Source organism: Strix uralensis, chromosome 14 (assembly GCF_047716275.1).
Source record: "Strix uralensis isolate ZFMK-TIS-50842 chromosome 14, bStrUra1, whole genome shotgun sequence".
NCBI lineage: Eukaryota > Metazoa > Chordata > Aves > Strigiformes > Strigidae > Strix > Strix uralensis.
This window is the reverse complement of record NC_133985.1, coordinates 14,664,771-14,690,000: the sequence shown is the minus strand read 5'-3', so window position 1 is coordinate 14,690,000 and position 25,230 is coordinate 14,664,771. Positions and strand designations below refer to the sequence as shown.

At 43.2% G+C, this 25,230-nt stretch overlaps 1 protein-coding gene across 6 annotated transcripts in view; it reads right to left on the bottom strand.

Annotated features, from left to right (window-relative positions):
• Nucleotides 1-25,230, bottom strand: part of EBF1 (EBF transcription factor 1) — a 283,965-nt gene that overhangs the window by 248,578 nt on the left and 10,157 nt on the right. For all 6 annotated transcript variants that reach the window (XM_074883664.1, XM_074883665.1, XM_074883666.1 and 3 more), the window contains exons 5-6: nucleotides 22,915-22,988; nucleotides 15,828-15,896 (exon numbers count right to left, since the gene is read on the bottom strand). In XM_074883664.1, the coding sequence (XP_074739765.1) occupies nucleotides 15,828-15,896; nucleotides 22,915-22,988 (143 nt within the window). The remainder of the gene's footprint in view (nucleotides 1-15,827; nucleotides 15,897-22,914; nucleotides 22,989-25,230) is intronic.

Below are 25,230 nucleotides of genomic sequence, written 5' to 3'. Positions count from 1 at the left end.
TGCCAGCACAAACAGAGCCCGCAAGACATCTTTGCAACCAAAAAGAGTAAAAGCAAAACATCCTAACAGCAGTGCAAAAACAGAGGGTTTGCTTCAACCCAAATTTTGCATATTAAATCCTCATGCTATTAGCAGCTCCAGAGCCCAAGTCTCCAGCTTGTCTAAGCGGCACATCGTGTAAGGTAAGGGACACTTTGGGGACCCCCACAGCCAAACCCAGCCCCTGGTGCAGCCCTGAGCACTGTTTGCAGCAGGAGCCCCCCAGCTCCACCTGAAAGCAAAAGAGCAGGACAGCCTCCTTTAGCCCAAACCTGCAAGCATCTCTCTCCCCAGACTCATCGTGACTTCAGGGGAACTTGGAGGAAGAGGAGTGTCACCTTCTGGTGGGGCAAAACAAAAGCTAATGCAAAGCTGACCCTATACGCTGGACTTGCATCCTTCCTGCCATGTGCGGCACCACGGCAGCGAGTTGGCACCAGCTCAGAGCCTCGGCCAGGCACTGGAGACCCTCACCGAAGTGTCAAAGCAGAGCCAAATGCCAAATCTCTGCTGTCCCCAGGAGGGCAGGGAAGGATATGGGGGAATGGTCCCCTGGGATAGATGCCCTGATCCACACACACACCCCACACCACACCCCCTGCCACAGTAAACAGAGGGAGGAATTAGCATGAGCTGTTTTGCTGGGGTAATGAAACCCAGCTGCCCACTGCTCCCAGCCCCGTGTTTCTACTGATCTCCCCCGTCCCCCTCTCTGACACCCACTGGGGGTTTCGTACCTCTGGAAGCCCCGAGTCGCCGTTTACATTTTCCCCTGGCTGGGGAAGGAGGGGAGGATGTCCATCCCCCAGCCCCAGCACGGGGAGATGGGAGCACAGTGCCCACCCCCAGCTGCAATTATCCAACCTCGCTCTAAATAAACCCGCTGGGGAGCGAAGGGACTTGGATTTTCCACTACAGCCCCTCTGGTCATTTATTTACCCCGGCGCCGTATTCTTGCACTGAAAAGGCATAAATGTGCTTGGAGGTGACAATCACAGAACACTTTGCCCTGTAGGATCACAGCATATGTAAATTTTCACCTACACAAACAAATCCATGATGGTTGTAAACATTTCCAAATTATTCTCTGTAGCGATTGGTGCTAATCATGGTGTTTGTGAACACACAGCAGCGATGTTTGTTGGCAAAATAAAGGATGTCTAAGTTTCTTACAATCTGGAAAGAAACCTAGAGCAGCTCCTCAGTCACAGCGTTTCTCCTTAACTGTTTACAGTCGATCAGAAGAAAACAATTAAATATCCCACTGGCAATATGGAGTTTCCAACAATTATACGTTAAAAACAGCTATCGCTTAGCAGAGGAAAATCACTACATAAGAAAAATTAGTGCTTGTTAGTACATGTAACATTCAGAATCACGAGTAGAATAAAAGCAGCAATGCAGAAACTGTTATCAGCAGAGAGAAAATTATTCAAGTATGCATTTGAGTAATTCTGCATTTTAATTTAACCCTTTGAAACATTAATCAAACCATGGCTAATTATAGGAATTAAGGAATTAAACGATGGAATCTTCTAAAAGATATTATTTAAAAGGCAGTTTATACAATTACTTGTATAGATGTTTGCTTTAAAGAGGGAAACATTTCTACTGTAATGAAAAGGGTCTTAGAAAATTAAATTAACAAGGGGGGACCAGGCTGATATGAAACTAAATTAGCATCAAATGCAAATTACAGGGTACTTAATGGTAGAAACAGGTGCAGAGCAGGTCCCTAAATGAGATAAATGAATAAAACATCCCTCTGCACAAATGTGGAAGCTGACACAAAGTCAATGATATGAATAATTCAGCAGCCTCAACACTGCTGTTGAGGTCAGCTTTCCTTGACCTTTGAAACAGGAAGTAAAATTCTGTCCAAATTTGAGTGACTGGAAATGCAGCAGTTATTTGTTGGGGAAAAAAATGGAAAATCCAGATTAATAAAACCAAAAACACAAAACCACAGTATGCGTGTGAGAATGTGTATACATACGTATAAAATGATAAACTGAAACACTGAATAAATGTATCAGCAGAAGAAAACGTGCAGAAGTGGAAAACCTCTCAAATGTTAGTCTGCAGTGGCTGCAGAATATTTGTTTCAGCCTAAAACTCTAAAACATATGTGTGTGTGGGGGGTGGGGGGTGTGTGTGTGATCCATGAGAGTATTTAGGTCATGATATGATCTAAGCATGTTCAGAGCTAAATGGTTTCATCTTTCAAAAAATAATTTAGTTGTGCTAAAGGGGATATTAATAGAGTCAAAGTCATTATATTTCAGGCATTAAAGAAATCAAATCATATAAAAGTAGCTGTTCAAAGCTCAGCAATCAATCATTTTCTTTGCTATAAACTTTTTTCAATAAAGGAACTGGAAGACTTCTAGACCTTTTTACCTAAGTTACTGATTTAGTCACTATTGCATTTCAAACACTAAAAATTCACAATTTTAAATTTAAAGCACTCTAACAACAGCTTGCAGTGAAACACAGGCTATGTGCAAGTGTGCATGAGTGTGAGAAAGTAGAAATTATTAAAAAGATAGAAATCTTGAGCAGCTGCCTTAAATCCAGTGGAATATCTCCAAATTTACATCCTCATAACTAAATGAAGAAGATTTCTGCAACTTTCCCTGTTACAAAATAACTCAGCTAAAAGCATAGGTCATATAATTTCTGACTAGACGTATGGTCCTAATTTCGAATTGAATTTGGCACTAAAACAGATTAATAAGAACTAATTTCTCCAAGCTGGAAAGAAAGGAAGAACATCATCCCTGCAGCTTGTCTTCTAGGGCAACAAAAGATGTAAGATAACAGAAGTTATCTCTGCTTTTTCTTTTGTTGTATTAATCTCCTGTTACCTGCTTACCTGTCATCCGCAGAACATGTGTCTTATATAACATTATCAAGTATTGGGGGGTTAATTTTATTTTCTAAGCTTTAGGCAGGTGAAGCCCAGGAATGGGACTGCAGGGTACACCTCTGCCTCAATAAAGTTTCATGAGGAGTTAAAGCAAGCTCTGGCAGCAGCCACCCTGAAGATGCATATTAATTAGATAAAAATCAGCTCCGATATTGCATAATCCCATGTGGAAAACCAAGCGCCGGTAATTTGGGGGTTGAGTTCACGACTCTGCTCAGCGTCGGGTTTGTGTGCAAAGTGGCTCCCTCCAAACGCCAGCTCTGAGAACCCAGCTGGTTCTCATTTCCAAACAACCAGTTTCTCTATCCCCAAGTGCTAAAGAAAATAATCCCAGCAATCCATGACTACACGCTTTCACAGGGACAGCAGTGAGAATTTGATTGTAGAGATAATTAAAGTCATTCCTGAAACTTCCAAGGAAAAGAAGTTGGGGGGAGGAGGGGGACCAACGGGGACAACGATGCTCATGTTTAAATTGAACTAAGCAACTGGTTTGGCTTGGAGAAGGTGGGGGGGACACACTACTTTTGGGGAATTTGTTTTCCTGAAAATTCTCTCTCCTGCACTGTAATAGTTACAATATTTGCAAAGAAAATGTAATAGACTGTGGCAAGTAGGAAGATTAGAGTGAGGTTTGGAGCCTGGATGTTCCTAATTTGGCAAGAGCATCCAGCGGGAAATGCTTTTGCATTCTGGTAAACTTGAATAAAATTATGTACAGCCACTTCGATTAGAAGGGTTTAAAGGGAAATGATACCATAAAAGCCATAAAACCAACTGCTATCTGCTTCAAACACTGAAAACATCTTTTTAAAATTAATGTTTCCTGCAGCCCTGCCATGAGTTAGGTCTGAAATAATTTTAATATTAACAACACTCAAGAGCAGGTCAATCTAGAGCCAGTCACACAACTGGATTAGTCTTCTACATCTTTCCAAAACAGTGGAGTAATTTACACCACTCCAGCTGGTGTAAATCAGCAGGGTGTCCCTGGCATCAGGAGAGCTGTGAGGCTCTGCCTGCACTGAAAAATAATCATAATGCTGATGATTAAAAGAAAAAAAAAAAAAACCACACACAAAAAACGCCTTGCTCCCAACAAAGCTAAATTGTACAACCCCCACGTCACACGTCTGCTCTGACCCTCATCGTCCTGGAATCAGTGTGAAATTCAGAGATGGAGAGAAAGAGTTTAAAGCACTTGTAATCTCTCCGTCTGCACTATCTGCCTTGAGCAGGAAGGAGGGATCCGCTCAATGAGAGCTATTCAGGGCCTCTCAATTAACCTGATTAGTTCAGCACGCTGCTCTCATGAATGACACCTTATCTTGGAAATGAAGGAAAAAAAACTTACTTCCTTCTGGAGATACAGGCAGCCCCTAAAGCCAGAGCGGTGGCGCCCATCAGGGCCAGCTCCCCCATCTCCCTGGGGAGCTGCTTTTGGGGTGGCAGGGCCAAGCAGCCCAGGTGGCCCAAGCGGGGAGGGGGTTCCCCTCTTTCAGAGCCAACCAGGCACATGATGGGATTTTCTGCCATGGTTAACCCTTCCAGCACTGCGCAGAGCCCGGCTGTGACGCTGCCTGCAGGTAAGAGGTAGAGCAGCCAAGGGGGCGAACCCCCCCGGGAACGCTGCCTCGTTTAAGTGTGTTGTAGTCTGGAACTTGTTTCATATGTGACAGATTAATGAGCGATAACTGGGTTACCATGGCAAAAAGCATTCCCAAAATTCTCTTTTGTTTCCCTGAGAACAGTCTCCTTTTTTTTTTCTTTTTGTTTTTTTCAAATCATGCCACTTTACAATAACACAAATATTAACTAACAGTATGTTATTCTTTCAAGAGCGGATGGCTGCGAATGTCAACAAGGCTGACTGTTACACACAAACTCCAGGAATTAATCAGAGAAAATAGGTGTCTCAATTACAATTATAATAGTGAAAACTCAAATTTATGAATGCCCATCCGACTTTGAAAGCATTTATTAGAAAAACTCTGATGACTTTGAAAGTATTAATGCATTAATGACGCATTAGGGAATGATGTATTAATGTTCTTGTAATTTCTGACAAATTAAGTTACCATTGTCACAGCGGGGCAAACCTTCAGAAAAAAAAAAGTTCCTCTCTCCTGCCACGCAGTATACAACAGACGACAATTCGTGTACACATAATGGGGTTTAGCAAGAAGTTTTCCTCCTACACCACAGTACAGTTTATTCTGTTTTTCACAATGCCAGAGCTATTACAGAGCTCACTGTGCTTTTAAAAAAAAAAAAGGTAGATGTAGCCTAGGGGTTGTCTTCCCTAAACAGCTCTCTGGGGTAGAGACTCTCTCACCACGCCGCTGTACATCCCTCACTCAGCAACACTCAAAGCCCCGCAGCCCCACAGAGCCCAGAGGCCGCTGGAGCCCAGTAACATCAGACCACGGTTCCAATGGGCCCAAGACCCAGAGATGAGAACAGCACCGAGTTTTACAGAGCTGCTTTTAGCACATAAGCAGCCCCAGTCTGAGGAACAAATTCTGCCCTAGACCCCAGAAGAGTCCAGGATTACACAGGGCACTCCTTTGTAATGCAGCAGGACTCCCTCATTTTTCTTTAAAAAGGGCCAAATCCTGATCCTAGCTGTGGGACAGCTACCACAAAATATGTGCAGGTCCTTTCCTTCTCCTGCCTGCATAACCCCCAGCAAGATGTGCGATGGGACATGCTCCTGTCTGCAGCTGGATCCCGGCTCGTGCGGGACTGTGCAAGTGATGCAGAGGCACAGGAGCAGACTGGAGGAGATGCTACCATCAGATCTTAATAGCTCTGAGTGTGGCTAATTTTCTTCTTCTTTTAGAGCAAAGAACTTTGTAATGAATACAGAATACATTTCTCCTCTTCTTGTGTCATCCTTCTACAAAATCTGAACTAGGTAAAGTGGTTTTTAACATCCACTTATCAAAGTGACTTAACATCTGGGAAGTCAGCCAATGGTTATGTAGTGATGCAGATGCCAAAAAATCCAACTGAAAGATTATATTCAGGGAGATTACAGAGACGACCTGACTCAACTGGGTGGAAGCGGATGGTTATCCTGGTCAGGAAAGCTTGAGAGTCTCCCTGCAAAATCATGGAGAAAATTAAGGAAAATGATTATGTTTTAAACAGCTTCCTTTTAACCCATTGGAGGCACGGGCTGTATCCTGTACCAATAACTTTTTCCAAAGGCAAATTGTGGCATCAACAGATGAACAGTTTGGCAAAGTCCAGAAGAAGATGAACAGAAAATTATTTTCTGTCTCTGACAGTCATCGAGACAATACTAACAAGAGGAAGATAATTTTTTTTATTGCTAGACACTCACAGTGGGATATCAATTCTTCCTAACACTTATTTATATAAAATTTGTCCTTTCCTGGGTCACTATCATGTCACTTGGGGGGTGTCTCTTTTTTTTTTTTTTTTCAATTAATCTTTGAAAAAATGACCTAAACATTCAGCTAATTGAATGATGCGATTAGCTGAAACAGTTTGCAACTCTGATTAGAAAGTCAAGGTGACAGGAGAGCTGAGAAAATCCAAGTGTACAGCAAGCCTTTAGGATCCTGGCACCATGCCACTGTAGCGTCACCTTTTTTTTTTAACCCCATTTTTCATCTTTTTCTAGCCCGGCATGGCACTGGAAGAGTTAAAGAAAACAATAAAAGAACAACTGAGTGTACAGGGTAGGATTTACTGGCATTTACTTTTAATCTATGGTCCTTTGCTCTGTGGCTTATCAGCCCTATGTCAGCCCTTTTTCCTCCTTTATATTTCATGAGGGGACCCACATGCTGGTACTGAGAGACAGAGCCCAAGTGTCTGTAAGCTTTTTGTCAGGTAAAAAAAGAAGAAAAAGGAAAGGAACAAGAGGAAAAGCAAAGCTAAGAGGCATCTATTAGATGTCACTAGGCTTTTGTATTCATGTCAATGATTCAGGATTAGAGTATTTGAAATAATCTTATTGAGAGAACTCAAAAGCCCCACAGAGGGAAAGCCTGCTCGGTAGCATATGGCAGAGCAGCGGACAATATCTTATTAAGGATGTGTTAGCTAACACCATTACTTTTTATATTACATTACTGAACTATTGTGCCTCAGCCGGTTAGCGAGATGGCATAGTTGTGGAATGCCACTTTGGAAATTACCGCGTTGTTACAAAACTGGAGAGATTTGGCCAGGCGGCCAGGCCCAGCCTGGTGGGGGGGGGACAGCAGTGGTGATGCTGCTCCCTCACCCCCCCGGACCGCTGGGCAGGGGAACCCGCACTTCACCAGTAAAGGCGAAAACGGTGTCCCCGGGCTGGTGGCCACTCTGCTCTCGCCGTGTGTGACACCACCCAGTGCCCACCCACCCTTCCCCACCTCGCTCCCCCCTCAAATTCGAGTCACTGCCTTGCAGGTCTGGCAGGCTCACCGCTGCAGGGAAAAACAGTGAGTATAGAGGGCAGCTTCTGCTATATCTCCAACAAAAAATCCCAGACTATTGCCAAACTCAGCTTCTTGTCAGATGAAGGGAATTTAATTTTGTTATAGTGAATGCTGTTAGTCTAAAAATCTTTCTTTGCTCTTGGACAAAAGCTTGTAATTGGAGAAATAGCTCTTTTTAAAGTTATCTTCATCTGCCTACACCTTTAGAGGCAGCAAGAAACCAAAGACAAAACAGTACTGTTCATAGCATTTCAATGATTGCAGTGAAAGGCTCTATATCTGGGTCACCTTACTACTGTCCAGTATATAATTTCAGTGACTTGAAATAAAGCCTTTTAATAACTAATTTCATATAATTCACATACTAACAGCACCAGAAAATTTGTTTTCACATTTCCTATTTCCAAACACTATTTTTAAAAAGTGGGTAGAAAATTATTCGTTCTGCTTTAAAAAAAGCCTCTAAAATACTGTCCTTAGCAAAAAAAGTAAACACTCATTTGATACAGTAATATATTCTGATCACAAACTACCTATGCAGAGTTGCTAGTGTGACACACTGGGAACTTTGTATGGCTTTTCTGTACTTTTCCAGAACTGTTACAGAAAAAAACCCATGATGCTACAGGGAAAGAGAAAAATTCATACCAGTATTTACCACTACTACTACAGAGACTTGCTGCTCTCTGAGGACAGCGTTAAACCCATTTCTAGGAAGTTATCTCAGTATGATTTACACAGAAACCTACAATTGTTTCTTACTTTCTTTTAACTTTATTCGTTAGATGTTGTATTAAAATTATATGCCTCCAGCACACAGAAGTGAATTTGAATTTAGCACAGTTATTTTTGTAGATGTGGCCAATTACTTATAATAATACATTTTGGTGGCTAGAACATGCAAACATTTATGACTACTCAGAGGAAGAAAACTACTCATACACCTCAGCTTCTGCAGAATAAGGCTTGGGTTATGTTTTTACTAAATAAACACTGGGACAGAGCTAAGATACATTTTTCATGTTCAGAACAATTTTAGCTAATCTGCATTAAAACTGAGGATGATCTTTGCAAATACATTTTCCTATCACTCTTATTCGTGTGTGCTTTCCCACTGTGACAGCAAATATGGAAATAAATCAGGTGTTAAGATGGGACAGGAAATTTATCCACACCAGAAACTGTGTGTGTATATATATATTCATATGAGAAAAAGCCAGTATTTTAAAAAAAAAAAAAAATCCCTACTCTTGAGAAAGAGAAGAACTGGCACTGAGCTGCATGGAGCTGGGTAGACCACTGCGCTGAGCACATCCTCCCTGCAGGACACGCTTTGAAGTAGGAGTTCCTATTAAGAAATCGATAGGTATGAATAGCACATTTGAAGTTTTGTGACCAGAACAAAAGGGACAGATCACCCTGCCAGGCCCTGGGCTCCCCTTGGGACCAACCCGGTGCACTTGGAGCTTTCCTGATGCTGCAGGAGGTCACTGCAGAGGCAGCCAAACTTCTTAAAGCACCTCTAAGCTCGGATACCCAAATCCTGCCATCTGAATGGAGCAGCAGAGTAATCCATGAGGTCTCAGTTAGGCCTTGGAGTGCTCCTCTGCACAAGCAAACCCATAAGGTCTTCAGGATGGACTTAGACAAACCAGTGCAGTCTCCTAAAATTGTTGACCCTTGCTGACCAAGACTGAGATCTTCAGAAAGAGCCCAAGGCACTTACCAACCTGCTGGCAGCCGCAGCTCTGAAAGCAGTAGGTGCAGAGCTGCTCAGCCCAGGCTCGCCATCCACCCAAGGCAGAGCAGAGCTATATGGACACGGACACACTGACCTTGGGGTCTTGGGGCAGCAGGTCCAGCACATCCCCTGTGTTCACTCAAATCACTTTTCTGGTCTGACAGCACAACTGGCCAAGCTCCAAAGGGCTGTGTGAGCACTAAAGATGACAGTCAAATGCCAAAAGCAATAGAGTGGACTGGTCTTCAGTCTCCCTTATCCCCAGGACATTCAATACAAGCCTAAGTTTTTTGTTCTCTATAGAAAAATCTCAATCTCAATTTTCAAACTGCATCAGGAGAACCACGTCTCTTCAAGAATGGGATCATCTACCTACCTAGAGACTACACAGCATCTAGCACAATGAGCCTTCTTTGCGATAGGAGCCTCTGTTACATCACCATGATATTAAATAGTAATAATCAGGCATAAGATCACAGTGAAATAAAGCCCAAAACACTAGCTGCAGATTCAAAAGGCATCACTGAGAGAAGCAAGTAACTATTAGAGTAGTGTGAAATGTTTGCAGTGAAACCCAAAACCACATAAAACATGCCTGGTTTGGGGTTTTATAACAAACTGAAAACTCAGAACAGGTTTGCTGAGAAAATCACAAACCTCCTGAGTGAAGCTGAGACCAAATTAAGGTTTTGCATAATAGTTTTGAGATTATACAAAAATTCTTGGAGGCAGAGGATAGAGAAATCAAACAAACAATAAGCAGAAGCTGGTTTGACCCTGACCAAGTTCACTCAACCCCAAGAGCAAAGTAAATCAATTTTGAAGCAGCAATATGTGCCAACCCCAATAGGCTGAAACCAAGAGATTTTTAAAAGAGTCCTTGCAAAGTTACCCCCAGCTCTACTGATTTCATCACCAGAAAGAGGACGGACACCGCATGCATGAGGAGCGTTGGTAGAGGGGCAAGCATTTAAGTCTGAATCTGTGTGAAAAGCATCTACTGATCAGAGTCTCCCATTTATCTCACAACAGCTCCAAATGCCTTTGGTTGCCTAAGTCATGTGGGAAATGTTTTGGGTAATGCTTCTCAGCTGCATCAATCACAACCAAATCCTCAAGGATGTGTGTTTCAGTCCCTCCCCTCTCAGAAATGTATGGGTTCACAGGCTCTGGGAGCTCGCGTGAAATGCTCGAGGCCAACTTCTGCCGGTCTGAACACACTGCTTAGAGGCCCAGAGGATTTAGGCAGCACAGTCTTAAAAGACAGCCTGGGAGACACCTCTGCAGTGCTGGGGGTAGTCCTCTGTCACCCGGTTTCTGCTCCCTGGACTCCCTCCCTGCTGGATCAGTAATTCCCGTCTGGCTCTGGAAGGGGCACAGCAATGAGGTGGGCACTTTCCAGTACAAGACTCAAGAGAACAGCCAAATATTCAGGCTCAGGAGCATTTCTCACCCATGTCTTGAGATCTATCAGAGCACGCCATGCCTGCCTTCCTGCATGCAAAACCCACCCAAGGACCCTGGACAGATGGGACCTGCAGCCTCCTGCAGCCCCATCCCCAGTGTGGGCAAGGGGGAAGCAGGACACCAGCACACACACCTTCCCCTGACCCCACACAGCCAGGTTCAGGTACTGCATATGGCTGGGAGGGACTAAGGATGTGACCAGGACAGGGCAGGAACTAGGACTCCTGCAAAGGAACCACTGCTAAAGCGCCTGGCATCTTCTGCCACTTTGCTGTGACACCAGTGCTATGACGAGCCCACATCCCTGTAGTCTGGCTGAGGATCAGCTGCGGCACTGATCCCATCCCCTGCAGCAAAGCAATCCTTGGCAGCTCCCTCCCAAACAAACCCCACCTCATCCTCTCGCCAGCACCTCTCCCGAAGCCTGCCTCCTCTGCCAGCCCGCCTGCATCTCCATCACCCTCCCTCCAGGCATGGAAAGCTACTGCAAAATGCATTAATCGCCACACCTGCCTAACAAGTGTATTTGTGGGGAGGATGCAGTGAGTGTGATACAGTCCTCTGTGTCATTTTTCCACCTGCCTGGTATTTAGGATGAAAAGATGATCAGGCCCGTAAAATACAATCCACTACGTGATGACTTGTAAAGCGGTAAAACGGAGACATTGAAAGTCATTCACGCCTCTTTTCATGTCATTGCACAGTGAAATCCTACCCACAAACATAAAATTTTTCAGGTTAAAGGCTGAAAGATTTCAAAAACATATGTAGGTAAGTTGGCTCCCTCCATAGCCGTGGCAGCTGGGAGTGCTGGGGACAGACTACAGAGAGCCCGGCCGAGCATCCCGTACAGCAGGTGTCGAAAGCACACAGGCCTTTCAAACACTGGTAGCAGGTCGTGCATTAAAATGTACCTTGGTGTCATCTGATAATAAAGTGTAAAAAATATTACAGCCTTCAATCCATGAGTCCTCACCCCTGCTCCACGGACAAGAGCTCTGATTGCACTGGAAATGCATAAGCCACCTCTTCAAAGCCAGGAAGAGCCTCATTCCTCAGAAATTGCATCCGAAGCAGCACGTGAAGAACTTCTATATATTGCCAGACAAGGGCCAGAAGAGACCCTGGTCATCCCCATGCTGACCTGCCACCTAAGGGCACAGCCTCACCCAGGGGGGGAGCTCCAGCACAAAGCCCGTGGACTTACACCGCAGCAAAGTTTATCTATCCAAAAGATAGACGGCGGCGAGATTTCTGAACTAGGCCTCATCTGTATTGGTAAATCTCAGCAAAGTCAACTTCAGGTCACTGTCATCAGCCTGCTCAAGCACTCTGGGAAGAAGCAAAATTTGGGATGAACCAGCAACTGCCAAGCAGGCTGTTCTCAGCCCTTTTTCCATGCAGTGTCACAAGCTGGAGGTATATGGTATAGATCCTAAATGCTGAGATTTTTTCTGCCGCTATATTTGGGATTGCAGTGGTTATTCCTATTCTATCAGTCAGTAGGACTCCTGTTTACTGGATGCAGCCATAAAAGGTAAAGAAGCCCCAGCAGGCATGGGTAACACCATTAAATATCAGTCCTGACAATGGTAAATTGGGTTTAAAAGTTTGGAACAGAATGCTGAGAGAGGAGCCTCTTTCCTGAACCGAGGAATAATATAAAGCCCCACTTTCTCCCCTATGTGACTTTTGTCATTATCATCTTTTCTGATTCTTACAAAGCAAACCTAATTAGGAAGCTCTCTCATTAGTCTTCCAGAAAAATTAGCACAGCTTATGCTAATTACTCCTGTAAAATTTAATAAACTCGTTGAAATGGGAATAGTCTAATGAGGTTTTATTTATTGAACTAAGATAACTGTAAGGAAAAAGGTTAGGACACCAGGATATCCAAAGTGGTAATAAAACTACGATTTATTCAATTTCTTCTCAAGAATTTTATTGCAAACCTTTTAAATTCAAATATGAGTTACAATTTGAAAGTTAAATCAATCTAGAATTTAATTTAATAACAGGAAGTGCTCTGTGTTTTCTTAAAGTGTGATTACAATACAGCCCTGCCACTGCATTCGTAGGAGGAATTGTGCGTTTGTATTGTGACAATAATACCCCTTTTAAAATGAGTTCCTGTTCATCGGATCTTCACCTCAACACGTGTAACTGGATTAGTGATAAAATATACAGGCTATGCTAAGAAGATGATTCAGACACACACAGGTTTCCAAGAAACTTCCTTGAAATGACTGCTCTATAAGCATAATACATTTATTTTGTTCTCCAGAGAAAATTTAGATCACTATATAAGCATAAATTTCTTTAGGTCCCTTTCACTGCTGTATCAGCTGATACTATAATAGAGCAAAATGTAAAGCAATTTTGTAAAGGATAAAGTCATATCCTGTTTCAAACACAACTACAGACCCTTTTTAAACCCCACATTTTGATTAAATAAAAATATATGATTTACTTCTCATATACATCTAGGGTTTGAAAAAGAACACAACACATCTAACTTTGAAGTTGCCAAACAGCCTCTTCACCAAGTTCACTAAACCACCACAAAGACGGACTGCTCTCTACCCCAAGTTTCTCTAGCCTCATCAAAGAGAATTAATCAATCCAAAATAGTATTTCAGCATGTAAGAAGAGGATAGATAGCATTTCCATGTAAGTACATATGTCAAAAATCCCATGGATAGATTCTACGTTAAACTCTATGTTAGGTCAGAGTCTGTGGATTCGCAGTATTTGATGCAAGAGTTAGATTAAATCCATAGGCAAGACTTTATCAGAGCGTAAGGCATGTGGGAGTGCTTTAGCCCAAATGGTAAATGAATTCTCTAAGCTCACATGCAAATAAAAAATAGCTAAATATGGTTTTGCATATCAATTGACATAATAGTTAAAAATTGTGTGCATGGAGAAGTGACAATGGAGTACGACTAAACACATGTTCTGACTTGTGCAGGCATTTTAATGTTAGAACAATTTTAAAGGAGTCGTTTTAAGGTAAAAAGGCTCCATATAGATCACTTCATCCTTTCCAAACCAAAAGGGGGAAAAAAAATGAATAGGATAAATGTCACGAGAAACATCACTAAAGCCACTAACTGTATAAAGCACATACTTATTTGGCCTAAATTGTTTGAACTAGCCCCAGCCAAGAAAAGGTTTTAAGTACCCTACTGGGACAGATGCGAAGCGGCAACAATAGAAGCCACACTAATGCAATCCAGGTAACCCAATCCTGTTTCAAAAACACAGGGAGGGCTAATTACAGTACTGCTGAGTCAAATTTCTTATACCATTGCAACCCACAGGAACAGGTCAAAATCAAATGTTATTCAAACCACAGTCATATCAACCTTCTGTATCAAAGTCACAATTTAAAACCAAGGGAAGAACTTAAAAGCTTAACCCATTCACAAGCCAAGCATGATTCAGTATGGGTGGTGAGGTAGGGTTTGTATTATCATCTTTAAATTATGTTTAGCTTGCACTTTAAAAATAATCTGCAGAATTGGTACCTTTTGCATCAATTTACGTAAAGACTGGTAAATTGATCACTGCTAGGAAGCTAAATCTGGTTTTTTTTCATGTAACTGTTCTCCGCATTTCGCAGGAAGCATGTAACAGACAGCATCTCTGGCTTTCATAATTTAAAATGATTTGCAACTAGCAGTTTTGCATACTAGATAGTTAAACAAAATATTTCCGTAAACCCGCCATTAGCATCTTAACATCTCACTTTCCAGTACAATGAAAAATTCATGTGAATTTTGTAGCTTTCATGTTGCTCAAAATGCCACTCTTAGCACCATGTTTATAGTGTTCAACTCTGCAGCATGCTTATAAAACACATCTCTGTACAGATTTCACTGTGGGGTTTTTTCCCCCCCCACTTTCCCTGTTACTACCTAATGCTCACAGAAGATGAAAATCTGCCCGGTTAAAATAGATCGAGATACCTTCTGAGACTTAAACATTCTCAGGATTACTTATTATAGCCAATCAAAACATCTGCTATGAACTTCCAGTATATGCACTTTCTTACCAAATTCAAACAAGAACCGTAAATCTGGGAGTCTGGATGAGCACAATGCCAGGCAAGGCTCTGCCACATCCCTGGACCGCTCTCTGCATGTGGCACCCAATACATCAAACCCTCCTCGCCTTCTTTCATAAAATGGATGCACTGGCACAGAAGATACTTTAAACTTAACGTAGCAAACATTAACTCAGACAACAATGCAAGGAGAAGCATGCTATTCTATGCTCTTGCCCTATACGTATAGGTAGTTTCCCTTCAGGGTCCCTCCCTTCACAGATTGGTGTGAGGGTATTGCTTTCCGCAGCTGATGACAGACACTTTCAGTACTTCATGGCCATTTAACTCTTCTAGAGTAATGCTGCATAATAACCTGGTTATCACACGTGGCTTTATACAATGAGTTTGGACAATTAAAATGTAAAAATGACTATTTGGCTACCATTTTGCATAATTTGCAAGCACAGAAACTACACGTGGCTCGGAACAACTAAAATAGATGTATCATACTACAGTGATTTAGTCGGTGCTGTCAGATTAGCAATATGGATCTGTTTAAAAACACAATAATTAAGACAGGCAAAAATGAATTAATCAACTGACAATACAGTCAAAATAGTATTCCAACCAAAGAAAATAAGAGGAGGAAAAAAGCCTTACTTTGCAGATCTATTTTTTTAACTGTTTTTATGCATAAATAAAAACCTTAAAATGTAGATGGATTGCATCCAACAGAACTACTGTAGCTAAAAGTGATAATGATTCAAACATTTTTCAAATAAAAGTTAAATATTTATAAGCACCCAACCACATTTCATAAATCACAAACTATTATTATTTTATTCCTGAAGCTTCCCTGGCACAGCATGTGAATTGAGCCACAGAAAGTCAGAAAGAAAAATCTCCTCTTTATGCACATGAATCAGTTACAAGAAGCGGAGCCCTCCAAAGAGCAGGTCGCTCCGTTATCCTCCATATGGCCCTTCCGTGGCAATCGCAATTGCAAAGCACAACTAATTCGGTATCAAAAACAAAATTTCATCCGTATATACTCCTAATTCTTCCCCATTAGCAACACAGGGCAGGTGTTTCATTATAATGAGGAGGGGGAGAAAAAAAATGGAAGGAAACAATAGCAGTCCTTACCTGTCAATTATCACTGGATCTGATGGAGTCTCATTTCTGTTGCCACAGCTTTTCTTGTCACAACAGCGGCTACAGAGCAAAAGTGAAAGGATTTAGTGCGACCATTACACTGTAAAATCATCATTACGAACATGGTAGGTTCAAATTGCCGGCTAGAGTTACCGCTCGGTCCCTGCCTGGAAATCAGTCAAATGTAGTGGGTCACATATGGGTTAATTACTATGTTTAACTTCTTGCACAGCTGGTTAGCAACGGAAAATATAAAAAGAGAGGGGTTTTGCCCCTTTCACAAATAATAATTCAAGGATCACCCAAAACAGGGAGACCTGCTTATTTGTAGCCTCTTTTCCATAGGGTTTAACAGTTGTCCCACATACACTCACACACAAAATAAGGCAGCTTTTTCCCCGCTGAGCCTGGTTTTTGCATTTGCTTAACACTTATGTGACACGTCCACAAGATATTCCTGCTTCTACACAGAACCGAATTCTCAGCTACTGGGAAACCTCCCCCCATATCCAAAAGCACAATTATTCTCCCTCTAAGAAACACTGTTGTTAATGGGGGAGCTAAAATGCAAGCGCCATCGGCAGCAGCTTTTTTATGCTCGAGCGTGCCTGTTTCCCCAAGTTTTCTGAGCATGTTAATGATCTCTAATGCCATGGAGAGCACAGCTCCGGCGGCTGGTGCCCTGCGTCAGGTCAGATACAAAGCAGGCATGTGAAATATAAGCTCCGTCTCCCAAAGCACTGCTCCATCGCTGACCTCGAGGCTGGGATTCTTTTGAACTAAGGTGGCTCATTGTTTCCTAAGAGAAGTTAAATTGTTGTTTGTGATGATTCCTTGTCAGGGGTTATTGTCCATTAGGAACCATAAATGTATTGCAGGTAAGCTCACAGGCAATATATACGTTTCTGCTTAGGATGGGAATCCCTCTTGGTGCATCTAGAGCTGCAGCTGAGCAATGTGGAGGCTGCCCTGTTCTCCCCAGCAGCGCATCTAAGCCCATGAGACCAAGTCACAGCTATGTAGGTGAGCAAAGCCTCAGGCTTTCACCCACCCACCCACCCACACCAGGACAAAACACCCATCTAGCAAGGAAAGCTCCTGTTTATTGGCGTCCCTTAACAGAAAATCCCCCACTGAAATCAAGGCTCCAAGGAATTAAAAAAAAATATCAAGAAGCTTCTGGTCTTCCCAAGCCCTCCTTGGTGTCCAAGGACCTGCTGGATGAAGCCTGGGCAGCTCCTGTGGGGTGAAGGACTGCAGGGACCCCATCCCATGGTGGCACCAAGTGGACAGGCAGTGATGACCACCCCTTTTGCTCTCCCTGGCCAGACCCGAGTGCATCTCTCCATTCAGTAAACTTTCTGGTAAACCTCAACCACACGCAACCAAATCTTTGGAAACCACCAAGCTTGTTCCAAAGGGCATCCTGGGGACCTACGCATCACCCTTATTTCAGCAGCCAACTTTGGGTGGCTGGCAGGAGCGACCACTGCTCTCCCTCCCACTCAAATGAACTATTTTCTTTTCCCCAGAAGGTGGAAGAACATCAGGGCAGGAAGAAGCCCTCAGAAGTGCCACGCTATATAAATAGCCCTGTTGGGAGTATGACAAAGGTTCTCTTGTGTTGCTGAACAATAGAGTGAATAATATACAGTTACCCACCAAGATTAGCAATAAAGCAACTAACCACACTAAAGATAACAAAAAAAAAGGGGGCCTTTTACAAAAACAGCCTGTTTAAACATGGTTTAAAAAAAAAAAAATTTGTTTTCAAAGAGAGGAAAATACATAATTCTTTTCACCGCAAAAAGCTTCAAGGCAACTATTCAGGGCTGAAACTTTTCACAGTTAACACATGTGCGGTATCTTCATTTCGGTGGAAGTTACATTGTTTGGGATTGCCAAAAAAAACTGCTTAATTTTACAGCACAATACCACAATTGATCCACCAGAAAATGCAAGAGCCTTGGCACCCAGAAAGTATTAAAATTTAGGAAGGAATAAAATATGCTGTAGGTAAATAGTCATGTGGACATTCAGGGGGCTTTTTTGCCTATAAAAGGACTTGTCATTGGAGTGCAGCTAGAATGTGTGGGGTGAGAAAATTTACCCACAAACAAGGCAATAAAAACTGCTAATCATTTTTAAATGATTAAAATGTAATTAGAAACAGAGTTGGCACAAGTTAAGACAATGCAGTTCTTGTGACTAAAGCAAATCAGGGCTAGTCCTGACATTCTCACAGCAGACTGGAGGGACAGAAATTGCCACACTTACTCAGGCGAGCAAAGGTTCCCAGGCTCCCAGCCCGAGATGGGCAGATACCACCATCCACACACCACCAGGCTCGGAGGCCGGCACCTTCCCGGGGAGCAAACCCAGCGGGAGAGGCGGCCGCGGGGGCCCGGAGACGGGGACGCCTCGGTCTCACCTCCTGCAGCGAGCGGGTTGGAGTCAGGCACTGGCCGACGGGGACAACCAGGCTTCGAGAGTGGGGGAAACACCACGTTGCTGATTGGGTGGCCCCCTCGTTTGGATAGGTCTTCCCAAGAGTGCACCCCAATAATCCTGAGTAATACTAAGAGACCTCACTTCTTGCACCACAATTTGAGGGTGATGTGGAAGAGGTACATGGCTGGCACATCCCACCATCTGGTGGCTCTGTGGCATGAAAGGAGACCCCAAATGTTCTTTCATGTTCTAGATAATTATTTTTTAAGCCTTGGCTTGCCTTTTGCATTTCTTTCCCGTAACAGCAGAATCCGAGGCCTCATCTACCCTAGTTTTTCTATGCAGAGAATTAAAACATCACGCAAATCCTGAGTTTGAGACCTGGTTGCATGGCACAAGAAGTGCTTTTAATTCAACTTGCCTGGAAAGCTTTGGCTTTTAGTGCCTACTTAACACTTGAAAATAAATTCCTAAATATTCAGCACCCTTTCTCCTTTCCCTGAAGGAATTTAAAAATTCCCAGGAGCTTCTGCAAGTCACCCAGAAGCCCCCCAGCTCCCAGCAAGGCTCTGTGAAGCGCAGGGAGAGGCGCCGAGCACTGGCTTCTTGCATCCAGGAGGGCAAGGACTCGTCCTCACTGTCCATCCATGCTGCCTCTCCCCAAGCAGAGCAAGGACCCACAGCTCAGGCACAACGCTACGTTGGCCCACAGAAAAAGCCTACAAAAATTGATTTGTTTGGGGGTTTGCTTGTTTTTAAAACAAGTAGTCCTTAATAGTAATGCAGCCTCTTGCCATCAGAACGTCCTCCAGCTCCTGCACTCCATCTCTGCCTACCCCAGGCTTCCCCCCCACCTGACTGCCATCCTCAGGTCTCATCCCTTCACAGGCCTCCCCATCCCCTGGCCACCACCACTTCCAGATTTTGTTGCTGCCTTTGTCCTCGCCCCAACCCTCTGGAGACCTGCTGCCCTCCTGCCTCCTTCCTCTTCCCCTTCCCTTCCCTGCGACGAAGCATCTCTACCCCACACTGCCCGACCCCGCTGCGGATACACAGGAGATGGTCCCCTCGCCCCAATGTCTGGCACTCCCAAATCCTCCCGTCCCCACCCTGGCGTGGTGGCCAGGAGCATCGCTCGCGAGAGGAGCCTTGCTTTGTGTATCTGTGCATTCGGGCTTTCTGCGGGGACAATGAACAATGAGAAATTACGGGGCGATGGCACGTGGCCAGCGCAAATGCGACTTTCCGATCATTTAGCTGCCAGGCTCTAACAAGTCGTTAGCGAGTCCGTGTGGGAGATGTTGCAGAGATTCCCAGCGAGGTGGATTTCATCCCGCAGACGATGTGGTCAGGACAACCCCTGCCCCAAACAGGCTCCGCACCCTGAAGCGTGGAGGTACGGGAGCTTCTAGCCAAAACAGCTGTAAGATTTTATTTTACACAGACAAAAACCATATTTTACTCCAACCTCATTCTCAGAAATCACTGAACCATTTTAGCTGAAACTTTCCAAAGAAAGTCAGCCTGAGGCTGACACCCTGCAAAGGACATTTCAGCCAGAACAGTTTAAGTTTGGCAAAGCTGTAAGCCACTGAAGGTTTCATAATGGAAATTGTTGAGGCAATATTAACTATAGATGTCCCTCCCCATGCTGCCTACAATACTAATAAATTCCACTGAGGCTGTGAATTCTCCCCAGCTATTAACATTTTCGCCAACAGTGTAGATTTTTATATTTGACAAAACACAATGAAATCCTTTGAAATAAACAGCCACCTGAAGCAAACCACAGCCCCACTTTCCTACCACAACTAGGACTCTCCTATACATTTGAATTCTTTGTCTTATCCGTGCCATAGTTGCAGTATACTATAAATACCCAGCTTTGTCACATAAATGCAAAGTTTTATTGTGCAGTTAGCCTTGATAGAAAGCACTGCTGAAAGTTGTTTAGAAATTAAATATCTAAAACAAGCTATTTTAAAATACAGAGCCCTCACTATTTCATGTCTGAAATGAAGAAATTTCATCTTAGGGAGAGCAAGCTGTCTTTCACACCATATGGCTAATGGTAGTGCATAGCAATTAGCTGAGCTGATTAATGGGGAACAGACTCTAATTTTATGCTTATAATTGAGGCTGCATTTGCACCCCTGGTGCAAATTCAGCACATCCCAACTTCCACTTACAACAGGCAAGAAATCAAGAGAAACAGAATGGTGTGGAGAGATATTTTTTTTCTCCCTTCTAGACCCCTAAAGAGCATCAGATTTGCAATTTAAAAGAGTGTTAGCAGCACAATAGATGACAGATTTGTGCAATAGGGTCAAGCGGCCTAGTAAACAAACAGCACCCTCTTACACATGTATAGGCAGAAAAGGAAATGGGTAATATCTAATATGAGCTGTAAGAAATTTGAATATGTCTCCCCCACCCTGTCAGGCACACAACATTTGCCTACTGTGGTCAGATACTATTTTTTTTTGCTACCCCTCCACCTTATGGTTATGAAACACAAAGCAAGGACTAGCAGTAAACAAATAGAAGGAGAAGAATAAAGCTCCTGATCCAGTGAATTTTAAGAACAAAGAAAGTGTAAAGTGCTTTAATAAAGGGAAAGACTGCACGTCTTTCCACATCCCCAGAACGGAAATAATTTTATCTCAGTCAAAGTATATTGAACGGCTGTAAATCTTTGATGCAGGTATTTGATCTTCTGGTTAAAACTCAGCCCTCTATATAAAGTTTCAATTTACTTCTTACTCTTTAAACTTCTGAAGTATTTGTAAGAAAATTAATGCCTTAAAGTAGGTGATTCTTACTCTGGCACGGATGGCTCAGTGAGTGGCAGGCAGATGTAATTCCTACCTCATAACCTTGCTGTTTAAGAATCAGGAGGGCACATCACCCAGGACTAACAGCAGATTCAGACCCTGACGCTGCAGGCACTTGAGCATGTGCTTAATTTTACTCATGTGAACAGTCCCACTGTTTTACTGGTCTATTACAGGAGAAAAGCAAAGCATGCACTTCAGCCTTATCAGGTCAGGGGCCTCCTTTAATATTTCCATGAATTGTTCCTAGCTAGGTATCTAGTGTGAAAGTGGTGCTAATTGGGCCAATGAATTTTAGGGCAATTATGAGTTGTCAGCACGACTGGGTTGCCATTTGGAAAGGGAGAAGTGGCCGGGAGAAGAGGCCGGGAGTCCTCAGCAAAGCAATGCTGCAGCTCCCAACGACAGCAGAAGCTCAGGCACCTCTTGGAGATACCCGTCTGCTCTGATCGTTCTTGGGCTGTAATGGGTAATCTTTGGTTTCCTGGAAGAAGCCAAACCTACTAAATGAAGCAGCCTAGAAAAATACACATGAAAACTAAAATTCCCCCAAATCTGCAAGGAAGAATTTGGGGAGCTGCATGGGGTTTCACCCAGGCTGGCAAAGCAAGGAGAGCAGCTCTGTCTCTGCCAGCATCTCAGCCCTCCAGCAGGATTTTATCAGGGAGGAACTGCCGTGGAGGACAAAACATGCAGATCACCAAGAATGAAAAGAAATTTTTTTCAAATCAACCAACAGAGAAGTTTCCATCTGAATATTTTGTCTAAAACTCTCCCCCACCAGGAAACCGTCATCCAAGTTTATTCTCTTAGAAGTGGGTACTAGTTTCTACCCTCAAGTTACCCCTTTTTAGTAAATGTGTTTTGTAAAAGTTACAACGCATGCAATGGCATTTTTACAGTCTTAAAACAACTGATTGTAACAATAAGCTTATGCAAGAATTGCCTCGTCTTCCACCAGGCAATTATTTTCTGCCATCGAATAACATGTAACAAATTATTTTTACAGACATGCAAAAAACACCCACTAACTTTAATGAGACTGCAAGGTCAAGCTCTCCTAGGTGTCGGAGGGGTCTGCGAGAAGATGCTGCCTTCTCTGCAGTAAAAAGGAAGTAGAAGAGGCTTCACCTATTTCAATCAGCTAGAAAAGAGAAGGAAGCAGCTGCAGAAGTACCATCTTTGGGAGAAAAGATATTTGACTGTCCTGAATTTAAGTGACCAACCCCAGGCAGGCATGTTCAGGGGAAGAGAGCACAGGGCAGAGCCAAATCTGCACAGGGAAGTTTAAAGAAAATCAACAAGAAGACATATTTTGCATGGACGAGTATCACCTGCTCTGCTCCAGTCGAGCAGGGACCTTGTGTGAGCAGCAACCAGGACAAAACAGGCCTCTTGACCTCAAGTCTTAATGCACACCCAGGAAAAAAAAAGAAAAATTACTATTTTGTCATCTTACTGAGGAGGCTTTGTTGGGAATTGGGGACAGAGACGGTTATTGCTAGAAGACTATAATTGACTGTTAATTTTGGTGAGGAGACCTTTTGTGGGCTATGGTGTCTAAATGAAAACCAGTAGCATTCTGTTAAGAATAACTCTTTATAAATAATTGAAAACTAGTGTGACGACTGAGACCTTGCTGCTAATTACACGCACTGAACTGTGTTATTTTGGGATTGTTTAATGCAAGAAAGATAAATTTAAGTCCGAAAATAGCTGCAGGTTCAACCTAGATTTTGAGAGACACGTTCATCTTCTCATCACTAATTAACTGGAAGCGGGGTATTTCTTACCTGCACATTATTTCATGCGTGAGCAGAACTCGGCACATTTCTGGGTTCTTGTCTTGGCCTTCATATACTATCGCCTAGAAACAAAACACATTTTTAGCTGTTTTAGCAAGTTGAGTTTGGAGAAAATAAAAACACAACGCAGTAACTGAAGGCGCAGCTGGAGTTGCAAGCCAAGTCACAAGCTAAAGAGACTGTGTCTCCCCCAAACCTGCTCCAAGACTTGCAGTTGGAAAACAGCACAAGCTGAGTACAGCTAAATTCCCTTCTCCCTGTTGCACATCTCTCAAGCAGTGTGTAGGACGGGTTTTTTTAGTAGTCAAGACAACCACAGTTTTCTTTTAAAATCAGAATAGAATATAAATCTAATAGCATTAAAAGAAAAAACAGCAAGGCTTGGCATACTTTGGGTCCTATTCATTAAAAAAAAAGAAAAGAGAGAGCTCATATATTTTTAATTACAAAAGCTGCACAGCCCAGGAATTTTCCTGGTAGCTCCCAAGAAAGCGCCTGGGCCTGATTCTCTCCTTGACCCTCATGATCCACCACTTTCCAGAGAGAACTCTGGAGTTACAGGGATATAAATAAGTGAGAAGCAGGCCCTACCAGAGCAGAGGATACCAAAACAAACAGAGGATCAACCAGCTTGAGAAATTTGACTCTGAGAGAACACGGGGAGAATCCTTTAAGTTAAAACTGTGGAAAGACAGTGTATTCACATTTCAAGAAGAGTCTGTGTTTGCAGTGCTCCCACCAGCAGATCCAGCGGCCACGGTGAGGGATCAGCGTTACACACGAACTAGGTTAGTGCTCACCGCCCGCTCAGTACAGGGTTTCCATCTGATCAGGACAGAGTTGTTTTCTAACCACCCCTAGTCCCAGGCACCAGCCCCCCAGCAGCAAAACAAGAGTGAAAATAAGTTGCCTTTTCAAAAGCATCTTTTGATAGCGCTGAGGTTCCTAAATCTTTTAGGGTGCCACTCCAGAGCTGGGATCAATGGTTAGAGCCCCAGCCTTGGAAGGACGACCACTCCTGCATCTCTACCCTTGACCTTGGTGTGACCTTTTCAGTCTCTAAAATACAGACTTAAGAAGAAGAAATTGGGGAACAAACTCTGCAGATAAAATAACATCTGATATGAGTATCCTAAAGCTAACAATAAAATAGTGTCGTGGTCTGAAAATAAAAAACAAAAGTATGCTATATAAACGAAATACATTTTATAGAATGAGACCACTTTGAAATGGAAGTGTGGAAAATATCGAGAAAAAATAAGTTATCTTAATATACGATGAAGTAAGATCATATGAACTGCTTTCCCAGTCCTTACAAATATAACCCACGAAGGATAAGAGGTGCTGTGCCTGCAAAGGGGACACGGATCTCAGGACACACAAATCTGAAGAAGCATGAACTGATTTTTAACACTGTTTTAACAGTAATATGGAATATTAATATTATGCATTATAAAATTATTTAATTATTACATAAATAATATCAGGAATGGGGCTGTTTTATCTTTGCTAGCTTTAATTTTTTCATTTTGGTTTTGCTATGTGCATTCCCCTAAAACCCGAGAGCCAGTGGGGGTTTTTTTTGCTGATAAGATAAAACAGGCCGCTGGTGTCATTGCAACTAACAGGTACAGAGTTTCACCTGACTTCTGCCCCGTCATTCCCACCAGTGAGGCGCAAAACCTGCGAACGCAGCACTTGTATAAAGGGTACATGAAAGTGGTCACAGGACACATGCAAGGTCCCCACAGCACAGACACCAGCAAACCCCCCTAACCCCAGCTGGGACCCCACGTCCCGCTCAGCTGCTGGCCCACACCTTGAGGTACTTCCACACCAGTGCCCAAGAGAGCTACAGATGGTTTGCAGGAAGCTTTTGAAGATGGCACTGCAGTCATCCATGTGTTACATCAGGAGGTGGGACAGATTCAGAAGATCCTCATTTCCACGCGTTAAAGGGGAAGATGGGCAGAAGCTTCTTCCAGCCAAAACCAGGGAATCAAAGTAACCCGCTGACACCCGATGGGGTCAGTCAGCAGGGACATTGCAAAGACTCTAGAAAACCCCAAATCAGGTTCCACCTGGCAGTGGAACAGGCCGGGCAAGGGGAAAGCTCACAGCAATTTTTGAATTTAATCAATAATTAAAAAATAATCTGCCTCTGAGAGTGCAGAGTGTGGGGGTAAAGAGCAGCTCTACCCCTGAGGCCTTTAGTGGAGACAAACACCTCCAGTCCCTGTTCACCTCTAGACAATCCCAGCATGACATGGGGGAAATAGAGCCTGAGAGAGGACTGCTGGACTT